This window comes from Podarcis gaigeae, assembly GCF_964106915.1.
Source record: "Podarcis gaigeae genome assembly, chromosome: 17".
NCBI lineage: Eukaryota > Metazoa > Chordata > Lepidosauria > Squamata > Lacertidae > Podarcis > Podarcis gaigeae.
In genome coordinates this window covers 21987837-21999048 of record NC_139694.1, presented here as the reverse complement: position 1 = coordinate 21999048, position 11212 = coordinate 21987837, and the positions used below count along the sequence as shown (strand labels likewise).

General features: G+C 45.7%; 1 protein-coding gene across 2 annotated transcripts; it reads left to right on the top strand.

Moving 5' to 3' along the window:
• The first annotated feature begins 862 nt into the window (after positions 1–862).
• MLANA (melan-A) lies at positions 863–10585 on the top strand. Of its 2 annotated transcripts, none has more exons than XM_083720029.1 (5): positions 863–886; positions 4931–5025; positions 8330–8426; positions 9475–9579; positions 10242–10585. In XM_083720029.1, the coding sequence occupies exons 2-5, from the start codon at positions 4952–4954 to the stop codon at positions 10308–10310; spliced, it is 345 nt and encodes a 114-aa protein (XP_083576155.1). In that variant the 5' UTR covers positions 863–886; positions 4931–4951; the 3' UTR covers positions 10311–10585. The 2 variants fall into 2 exon arrangements, with proteins under 2 accessions (XP_083576155.1, XP_083576154.1); XM_083720028.1 differs by lacking the exon at positions 863–886 and adding an exon at positions 2993–3150.
• Positions 10586–11212: the final 627 nt, after the last annotated feature.

Here is an 11212-nt window from a genome sequence, read left to right as displayed (position 1 = left end):
ATTTGCCGCAAGCAGAGCTTCCAAACCAGCTCACCTTTTGGGGTCAACACAATGATTGACCTCGCTCAGCACTTAGGAGTAGCATGCTACTGGCAGAAATACTTCTGCTGTGTGTTACCAGACAAGAACAAAAATGGATTTTAAAAAAGAAATAGATCTGTAAACAGAGGTCTGCTGCCAGCTGCATACGAGTTAAAATGTGGAGGGGGCGGTTAGTATAGCTAATTTGGAATTTATACAAGCAGACTAATAAAGACCCCCCCCCCAGCAAAACCAAGACCACGATCAAGCCCATGTTTTCACCTTATAAACTGCTCGGATATTAATATTATTTTTTCTGCAACTGCCTGCTCCGAAGGGATTCGCTAACACGGACAGGGATCTCTTCATCGCTCTCGAGAATAATAGACCTTTGACATCTGGAATCTTGAGTCATCTGAATGCAAGATCAGCCCATGGCGAAGCACAAATGCACTGGCATTATCATCACATGGGTGATTTGTGACTGCCTTGCTGCTGGCAATGACAAAGAACCCCTTTATGTGATCCCCGCTCTCTGCAAGCAGTTATTGATGAATTCTCCTCTGAGAGGGAAGAAAGTATACCTGGTTTGTTTTTAGCCACAAGGAGTACAAAAAAGCCTCTCATTGACTTTGGGTCTCATGCTATTTTCCCCCCGCTTCCCCCCCCCACCTCTCATGGCTCTTTCTATCCTGCTTCCATGGGCTATTTTCCATTTGTGCAATGTAGAATAAAGTAGCATGGAAAAGGTGCTAATTTTGATGGTATTACATGCAACTGTTGTGGTGGCCTGAAGCAAATATTTACACGCTTACACAGACACACAAAAAGGCACATGCTGGAAACATTTATAGAAAACCAGGTGGTGAGTATTATACCTTTTTACTCAAGTATTGTGCCCCACCCCCATTGAATTTATTAAAGCTGGACACAACAGTGAAAAATACAGGCAGAAAACCTGTGCCTAGTAGGTAGGTCCATTGCTCAGACACCATCTTAAGAGATGCACTCTGCTGAACTCACAGACCTGAGGAAGGAAGGATATTAATCAATAAATTTATCCTCTCCTAGCATCTATAAAGGTAAAGGGACCCCTGACCGTTAAGTCCAGTCAGACTTTGGGGTTGCGGCGCTCATCTCGCTTTAGTGGCCGAGGGAGCTGGCGTTTTGTCCGCAGACAGGTTCCAGGTCATGTGGCCAGCATGACTAAGCCGCTTCTGGCGAATCAGAGCAGTGCACGGAAACGCCGTTTACCTTCCCGTCAGAGCGGACCTATATCTACTTGCACTTTGACGTGCTTTCGAACTGCTAGGTTGGCAGGAGCAGGGACTGAGCAACAGGAGCTCACCCCATCGCGGGGATTCGAACCGCTGACCTTTTGATTGGCAAGCCCTAGGCTCTGTGGTTTAGACCCACGTCCCCCTAGCATCTATACACATCCCTAATTAGACCCTTTATTTATTGCCTGCTACCAGTTCATGTTCAATGCTGCTGCTGTTGTTTAGTCATTTAGTCATGTCCGACTCTTCATGACCCCATGGACCACAGCATGCCAGGCACTCCTGTCTTCCACTGCCTCCCTCAGCTTGGTCAGACTCATGTTTGTAGCTTTGAGAACACTGTCCAACCATCCCGTCCTCTGTCGTCCCCTTCTCCTTGTGCCCTCCATCTTTCCCAACATCAGGGTCTTTTCCAGGGAGTCTTCTCTTCTCATGAGGTGGCTAAAGTATTGGAGCCTCAGCTTCCCGATCTGTCCTTCCAGTGAGCACTCAGGGCTGATTTCCTTAAGAATGGAAAGGTCTGATCTTCTTGCAGTCCATGGGACTCTCAAGAGTCTCCTCCAGCACCATAATTCAAAAGCATCAATTCTTCGGCGATCAGCCTTCTATATGATCCAGCGCTCACTTCCATACATCACTACTGCTGTATGGGCAGTTAATTCAGATGAACCCTCTAGTTCCCCAAACCTTCTTATTGGTTCTATATTTCTATAGGTAGCTTTTGTGTAAATCTTTATTTTTTAAAAAAATCTTTACATTTGTTTTACAAGATTGCCGGTTGAGCCCTTAGTCAGCTTGCAGGGAAGTCTCTTTCCATTTTAAGCTCGCCATATTTTAAAGAGCAGAGACCTTGCTGCAAGCACCCTCTTTGATGTAAAAAATGATGGAGCTTATATAGGACTGTCTCATTGGCACCCCCAGAACTTCAGAGGCCCATCAGGCCACCTGGTTATTAGAATTCAGGTGCAGTTTGAGCTGAGATGATCATATCTGCAGCTGTCCTTTGCACAATGGTACCTCGGGTTACAGACGCTTCAGGTTACAGCCTCCGCTAACCTAGAAATAGTACCTTCAGGATGCGAACAGAAATCAGGTGGTGGTGTCGCAGCGGTGGCAGCAGGAGGCCCCTATAGCTAAAGTGGTACCTCAGGTTAAGAACAGTTTCAGGTTAAGAACAGACCTCCAGAACGTATTAAGTTCTTAGCCCGAGGTACCACTGTACAGTCATACCTCGGGTTACAGACGCTTCAGGTTGTGTTTTTTTGGGTTACGGACCCACCGAAATTCGGAAGTACCGGAACGGGTTACTTCTAGGTTCTGCATGTGCAGAAGCACTCAATCGCACTTTGCGCATGTGCAGAAGCGCCAAATTGAAACCTGTGCATGCGCAGATGCACCGCTGCGGGTCGCGAACGTGCATCCCGCACAGATCACGTTCGCAACCCGAGTGTCCACTGTACTTGTATTAGGCATTTGCTTCTGCCCCCTGCAGTGCTTCAAGAAGAGAGGTCTGGATTGCTGCACACAATAATTGAACAGCTACTCTTTATTTTTTGCATAAGGCTGCAATCCTAGATACACTTATCTAGGGAACAAGTCCCACTGAACTGAATGTGGCTTCCCTCTGGGAGGGGCTTGGGTAGAAATGGAAAGAACAGAAACCATTTCTTGGGTCTTAGCCTTTCACGCTAATTAAAGCGATCAAAACGCTGCACCGCCAGGAATTCAGACTCGTGATGGTCATGAGAGCTCAGTAGTCCTAAGGAGGAAATTTAAAAAAGTAAAAAAGAGATAGAGGAGGAAGGAAATCTGGTTATGCCTTAGCACTCAGCCAGAGTCTGTAAGAAAGGTAAGCCTTGTTTATTTCTTGCACAAGATTTTCATGTTGTATTAAATTTCAGTTTGACCAGTTTTCTTATCTCTGGAAAGAAATGTATTTGGTTAAGAAATAAGTTTCTTAAATTGTGGGACCTTTAGCATGGGGTTTCCTCCCCCCTTACCTGACTGTGGTAGCTCTGTAATTTTAGTTCACAGCACAATTTACTATTCTGTGCACTGCTGAAATCAGAGATTGCGATCATGCACTTGGATAGGCTGTTTCAATCTCCTTTCATTTAATGAGATTTAAGTAGCATAGCTGTGGGCCAAAATGTTTATCTGTGTGCTTTTCTGGATGAAGCCATTCAGTTTGATTTGATATGGCTGGTTAATTTTCCCTGGGTATTTACACAAATGACAAGCAGATAAATCCATCAGATTGTGACATTAGGAAAAGCACGGGGCAATATAAACTTAAGACAACCTTGGTCTACTGCCTTTGCAGAGTTGTGTTCATTCACATCCTAATAGCAAAACCTGTTACGTTTTTGATTTTTTAAAGTTACACAATGCTCCAGTGTGTCTTTTTCAAAATCAAGGGTCAACGAATTCTAAATCCTGGAATCTCTCTCTGTTCTTCAAACAGTGGTTCAGGGACTGGAAGTTTATTTCATTTTAAAAATAGGTTTATTACGTTTTGGCGTAACAACTGACCCAGCTCCCTTCAATCAGTGATCTGGCGCCATTAAACAATTGATGCTATCTAGCTGTAAGAACACTCTGCCCACTTTTTATTATTTAAATCATTCCCCCCTTTCTTTTATGAATTAAAAGTGTGGGTTTTGTTTTTAGCACACCATGTTTAAATTTGATAGCGTTCAAGGGTAACATTTCAAAGTCAGACCTGCCCTGTAGTTCACTTTCTGTCTCTTTGCTACATTACCAGGGCTACATTCAGCTAGCCCAGAATTGTCTGCTCTGATTGACAGCCGGTCTTCAGGGGCTCAGACAGCATATTTCACATAATTTGTTCTCTGTTCTACCATTTAACTGGGGATGCAAGATTCTAAATATAGGATGATTCTGAATGCAAAGCCTTTGGCCTACCATACACTATAAAATGCATGTGCTCTTAACCTGCTATGTATATAGATATTCTGCAGATTACACTAGTCTGAAATGGCCCCCACCTCTAAAACCAGAGGGCATGGAAGCAAAGAAGTGAATGTGTGGGGAAATGTCGATGAGACTATTTATTTCACTTAGATTTTTCACATGCGGAACTTTATTAAAATACTTTAATGAGCAACCGGCTCATTCAGTCATTGAGATTTCCTTTTAGTGGTCAGTGCAAACGTTTGCCTTTAATGGATCAATGTATAATCATTTTCCTAGCATCCTTTTTTCTCTTTCGAAGGATTGAGATGATATCTAAAGCAGAGTAGAAAAGACAATAAAATAAAAATTTTAAAATCGTAAAAATAAAAACCTTTCTGAACCCTAGATCAGGTATAGGCAAACTCGCCCCCCAGATGTTTTGGGACTACAATTCCCACCATCCCTGACCACTAGGGATCATGGGAGTTGTAGTCCCAAAACATCTGGAGGGCCAAGTTTGCCTATGCCTGCCCTAGATGGTCCCCATTCAAGACTTCAGCTGAGTATGACTATTTGGGAAACATTGTCAGTGAGCTGTTTAATTTCTTAAGAAACTGTCCAGTCAACAAATGAGGCTGTGTTTCTGCCAAGATTATCAAGGATACAATGAAAATTCCGCATAGAGAATGGTCACCCCTTTGTCCATTTTGTAGGTGTGATCTGAACCAAACAAGATGCCCAGGGGACAGCACTACCTAGATGGAAACTTTGCTCGAGGAAAGGGATCCACCTCTCTTTCAGCGGAAGAGTAAGCGGAGCTATCGGACTTATTGACAAACTATTTCAATGCCATTCCAAATACGCAATTTTAGTCGCAAAAGGGAGAGTGGTTTTCTCCATCTGAGTTCAGGGTCAAGCTCTCAGCTCATCCATTTATAACCCCTTTCCTGGGGGGGGGGGTGCCTGTTTTACTCCCCCTCCCACCCTGTATGCTGAGCCTCTGCCCATGTACAAGGCTTCCAGTCTCTTGGTGGGAGGAAGGAGAATTATAATTTTTATTTATGTATGTATGTATGTATGTATGTATGTATGTATGTATGTATACATACCCCGCCTTCCCCGGTTCAAAAACCAGGCTCAGGGTGGCTAACAACAAATTTAAAACACTTTAGACTACTTAATTATAAAAGCAGCATAAAGTACAGTATAAAAACATGAATAACAATAAAAGTCAAAAATCAATTAGATAATCCCCAGGGCTAGCTGGCTGAATTGGTCCTACTTGGACCAGTGAGGAGGCCAGGGGAGAATTAGCTGTGGGGTCTCAGAGCAGGTGATCTTCATAAAAGGGGAGGGGGAGGGAAGAGAAGGGAAATAAAATATCAGGCTGAATTCAAATTAAAGGCCAGGTGGAATAGCTCTGTTTTACAGGCCCTGTGGAAGGAGGTTAAATCCTGAAGGGCCCTAGTCTCATGGGACAGAGCATTCCACCAGGTCGGAGCCATCACTGAAAAGGCCCTGGCCCTGGTGGAGGATAGTCTGACTTCCTTAGGGCCCGGGACCTCTAAACTATGGTTATTCATGGACCTTAAGGTCCTCTGTGGGGCAGACCAGGAGAGGCGGTCCCGTAAAGCCCTTCTCTGTGGGCAGGGCCTGAACAAGACTTATGCAGGGAAGCACCCCTGGGTGCTTCCTCTGGGCTTTCAGATTAACATTTCTAGGGTAGTGATTTTATTTGAAAAAGAACAAAGAATGACATTGGAACTCATGGACACTTGATTCCACACAGGGATACGAGATTCTGCTGTTGGGGGTGGGCCTCTCTCATGTCACCCATCCCAAATGGCACAGACTCTGTTGCTGCCCCCCTCCTTACCTGAGGCTGCCTGGAATTGCCCCTGAGCAGATTTAACAAGGTCCCTCGGTGGGCATTGGGTCACCCCTCGCCCTGCCGCCCCCCCTTTCTCTCTGGGCAGGGCAGGCTTGCTTTCCTCCCTTGCCTCCCCCCTCCCTCAACTTGTAGAGAGTAGCTGCTGGGTTTTAATTTAAACTACAAAACAGGGGCTTCCACCTTGCAGAACCTCATTTCCATCCAGGATCAGCTTTGCAAGAGCTGAGCTGCTGCAGCCACAGCCACAGCTGTCGGAGGGGAAACTGGCCACAAACAAGACCGAAAACGGAGCCGGGGGGAACAAATCTCAGGGTGGGAGGGAGATGGGAGTCGACTCGCCAATATGAAGTGTCTTTTTTCCCCTTTTGCTTTTAATGTACACTTTAATACTTTGTGGAATGAATGAAGAATATTTATAACAACTATCCCCAACTGTGGTTGTCCTAAGGGTGTTTCTGCATGAATGTGTTGTTCTTGTTAGGTTTCTGATGTGCTGGTTCGCTGCATCCAATTGCTAATTTTTCCAGGCTTTTGAAGATTGTCCACCCTGACTTCAGTTCTTCACAGTTTATACAGTAGACCGGGGCAACTTGAGAATGGCACAGTCTAAGCTACACCATAAGAGGCAATAGCAGCCTGGCCCAGGGCTCAAATTACTGGGGGGGGGGGGAAGCTTGGGGGCTCCTAATGAAAACCAAAACCTGACTTTCCCCAGTGATTTAAGCCAAATTGTACCCCACCCTTCTAACAACAGTAGTTAAATAGACTGTCACAAAAGTGTGAGGACTGAGTGCCTGTAAGCATTGCAAAAGCCAGGACCTACATATGAATATAGGAGACCTAAAGAGGCCAGTCTCAGGGATGCGGGTGGCGCTGTGGTCTAAACCACAGAGCCTAGGGCTTGCTGATCAGAAGGTTGGCGGTTTGAATCCCCACGACGGGGTGAGCTCCCGTTGCTCGGTCCCTGCTCCTGCCTGCCTAGCAGTTTGAAAGCACGTCAAGTGCAAGTAGATAAATAGGTACCGCTCTGGCGGGAAGGTAAACAGTGTTTCCGTGCGCTGCTCTGGTTTGCAGAAGCGGCTTAGTCATGCTAGCCACATGACCTGGAAGCTGACCGCCAGCTCCCTCGGCCAGTAATGCGAGATGAGCACCGCAACCCCAGAGTCATCCGCGACTTGCATGCTAGTGCAAGTAGATAAATAGGTACCGCTCCAGCAGGAAGGTAAACGGTGTTTCCTTGTGCTCTGGTGTCCATCATGGTGTTCTGTTGCACCAGAAGCGGGTTAGTTCTGCTGGCCACATGACCTGGAAAGCTGTCTGTGGACAAACGCCGGCTTCCTCGGCCTGAAAGTGAGATGAGCACCGCAATCCCATAGTCACCTTTGACTGGACTTAACCATCCAGGGATCCTTTGTGCCTTTGGAATAATTTCTCTGAGGGGCATCTTGCTTCAGTTCTGTTTCCTTTTCATAACAGGTGGAAGATGCTCCTCTTTGCTCAGACCTTTGGTAGACGTGCAATGAGTTTTGATAAGTTTGTTTTCACTGCCTCTCCTGCCTTATTTCTTATTTTCATTGTTTCCATTTTATTGTCATTGTTCAATTTCAGCGTATTTATGCATTTTCCACCCTGGGACTTTCAGGTGAGAGGTGGACTATAAACACCACAAATAAACAAATAATCATTTGCGCATTCACTTTTACGTCCCATCACCCTCAGGGGGGGGCGTACCTGTCCCCTCCGCTGTGTGAGAGGTTGTCTCTTGTGTGAGATGCAGTTGTATGCATGCCATTTCCACCTGCAGCATGCAGCTGGTACTGAAATATTTTTGAACTCAGCCCTTTCATCCCCTCTAAATCCTATTGTGTCAGTGTCGTTACAAGGAGATAATTCCATATCAAAATCTATTCAGATGGAAGCCTCATCATGCAGTGTGCCAGTTGTATTGCAGCCCATCTTTATTTATTTGTTCCTGGCTGCCTGTGTGTGGTTTTTTTTTTTTTTTTTTTTTTGCACAAATTCTGTACTGAATATGCAGAGTTTCATAGAGTTGATTCAAAATGCTCATCGCGTTCCCTACGAAGCTACAAAAACAAAACCGGTTGTTGCATCTCCTGGCTTGCCTGGCCCTGTGTTAAAACTGTGCTTCGCACAGGACATAGTAAAATCTTCCTTGTTCCCATATGTGTTTTGTAATGGTGTCCTCTTCTTTCCCAAACAGGGCTGCAGGCATTGGAATTCTTGTTGTGATTCTTACAGCTTTGCTGATTATTGGCTGTTGGTATTACAAAAAGCGCAATGGTTATAGAAGCCTTCTGGTAAGGATAAAAATTAAAATTAAAAAATGCTGAATCTCAGTTCTGCCCAGGATCCACAGTCCAGTAGTCTTTTCCCCTAAACTCTGATGTGCAAATACACTCCATGGTTACTCAGTACTGGTGAGGCAAATACACTCTGCCCCTGCTCAGAGGTACATTTGTATGGTACTGTACTTCCTATGATCTAGAGTTAAACCTAAATATAGTGAGCAGATACTAGCCCTGTCGTAAGTTAAGCCTTAGGGGGACGCGGGTGGTGCTGTGGGTTAAACCACAGAGCCTAGGACTTGCCGATCAGAAGGTTGGAGGTTCGAATCCCCGCGACGTGGTGAGCTCCCGTTGCTCGGTCCCTGCTCCTGCCCACCTAGCAGTTTGAAAGCACGTCAAAGTGCAAGTAGATAAATAGGTACCGCTCCAGTGGGAAGGTAAACGGCATTTCCGTGTGCTGCTCTGGTTTGCCAGAAGCGGCTTAGTCATGCTGGCCACATGACCCGGAAGCTCCCTCGGCCAGTAAAGCGAGATGAGCGCCGCAACCCCAGAGTCGGTCATGACTGGACCTAATGGTCAGGGGTCCCTTTACCTTTACCTTTAAGTTAAGCCTTGGGTGTACTCAATGTGCACAATAGCCTATGACAGCCTTTGCCAGACTGGTTGCCCTCCAGATGTTTGGTGAGACCCCCATCAGACGCAGCCCGCAGAGGGTTGCCAAAGGTTGATGCAGAAGGGATGTATTACAAGACTATAGCTTGTTAAGAATCACACATGCACTGTAGGGTGAGAGCAAGTAGGACCCCACTTTCACAGTGACTTAAAGAGCAAATTTTGTGCGAGACCACATGTGACTGTTAAATGCGGATAAAAAAAGAAACCGAAAGCACACTGACATTACAGACAGGTGATGTAAGCCACAAACAGATTTAGGCCTCATGTGCAAAACACTCTTAGACTTAATTCTCATTACTGGTTTTTTAAAAATATTATGGACCTTCTAATTTTCCTTGCATTCAAATGTCTCGTTTCTCTGCTCTTTTCTCCCTGTGTGCCACAGAGTAAGAATTTTGGAGGGGCCACTGGAAGGATCTCGGAAGGCAAAAGTGGTTTGTTGGGCTCCAAATTGCCCTTGCAGGAATACAACAGCAACAGAAGCCATGTGGTAAGATTATCCTTTTCTTAACATTTGGAAACCCTTTCTGTGACCACCAGAGAGTGCAGTGAGAGGGCCAGTGGAGTGGTTAGAGCTTTAGACTAGGACCTGAGAGACTGGGGTTCAAATCCCACGTTGCTCATGGGGTGACCTTGGACCAGTCATTACATCTTAGCCTAGCCTACCTCACAGGGTTGTTCTGAAGTTACAACTTAGCATATGAATAACAGTACGTTTCCGAACACAATTCAAAGTGTTGGTGCTGACCTTTAAAGCCCTAAACGGCCTCGGCCCAGTATACCTGAAGGAGCATCTCCAGTCCCATCTTTCGGCCTGGACACTGAGGTCCAGCGCTGAGGGCCTTCTGGCGGTTCCCTCACTGAGAGAAGTTACAGGGAACCAGGCAGAGGGCCTTCTCGGTAGTGGCTCCCGGCCTGTGGAACGCCTTCCCATCAGATGTCAAAGGAATAAACAACTATCTGACTTTTAGAAGACATCTGAAGGCAGCCCTGTTTAGGGAAGTTTTTTAATGACTGATGTTTTCATGTATTTTTAATCTCCTGTTGGAAGCTGCCCAGAGTGGCTGGGGAGACCCAGCCAGGTGGGTGGGGTATAAGTAATAAATTATTATATTATTATTATTTTCCCTTTCCTGATTTCCATTTTCACAGGTGCCTGATGCTCCACCAGCCTATGACAGAATATCTGCCACCCTTTTGCCACCGCCATATGCCCCATGAAGCAGGAACCATTAAATCCAGTGCTTGAACGATTACATGCACCATCTTTGATTTTTAGCTACACCTCTTGAAAAATAATGCATGCTACTGCAAATGTTTCTAGAAGCCATTATTGCTTAAGAAAATGCAGCTGTTCCCAATTGTATGAGATACCTGGAATGCTGATGCATTTGTACCTTCACTCCAGTTGCCTGGAGTCATTCAGTGTAAGAGATGCTGTGATATATTTTATTCCAGGAGCTATGCCAAGCATAATAAATACTGAAGAGCAAGAACCAGCCTTCCTGAACCAGTGCTTTAAAAAAAAAAAAAAAGTTTAGGGGTACTTTCATTTTGACTCAAGAAAATCACTGTTTTATAGTTCAAATCGGGAAGAATAAATACAGTAAATGGACAAAAGTACGAAGATTCACAGAGACGCGGGTGGCGCTGTGGGTTAAACTACAGACCCTAGGACTTGCTGATCAGAAGGTCGGCGGTTCGAATCCCCGTGACAGGGTGAGCTCCCATTACTCAGTCCCTGCTCCTGCCCACCTAGCAGTTCGAAAGCATGTCAAAGTGCAAGTAGGTAAATAGGTAAACGCCGTTTCCATGCTGTCAGAGCTGCCTCTAGGTCCCAGCTCACAGAGGACCAACGCCCGGTTGATGTAATGTACAAAAGTCTTTATTGAAGTTTAGTTTCCATTTCAAACCCCAGAGCGTGCAGCCCTACGTCTTGACTCTAGATCGGCGAAGTCCCCTCTGAGTCACTATCCCTTCCGCACCAGTTCAAGATCCTAGCCCGGCTCCACCTCCTGCGCTGTTCCTTCCTCCTCTGGGTCCTTCTGCCCCCTGGGGTTTCCTCCTTCCTGGACTCTTCTGATGCTGACCCCCCTGAGTCTTGCCCTTCCTTCCGGCGGGCT

Excerpts from the sequence above, each read along its gene's own strand:
- MLANA (XM_083720029.1), top strand. The coding sequence starts at position 4,952 with ATGCCCAGGGGACAGCACTACCTAGATGGAAACTTTGCTCGAGGAAAG. Across the intron at positions 5,026-8,329 it reads ACCTCTCTTTCAGCGGAAGA|GGCTGCAGGCATTGGAATTC; the intron begins GTAAGCGGAGCT and ends TTTCCCAAACAG. Across the intron at positions 9,580-10,241 it reads ACAGCAACAGAAGCCATGTG|GTGCCTGATGCTCCACCAGC; the intron begins GTAAGATTATCC and ends CCATTTTCACAG.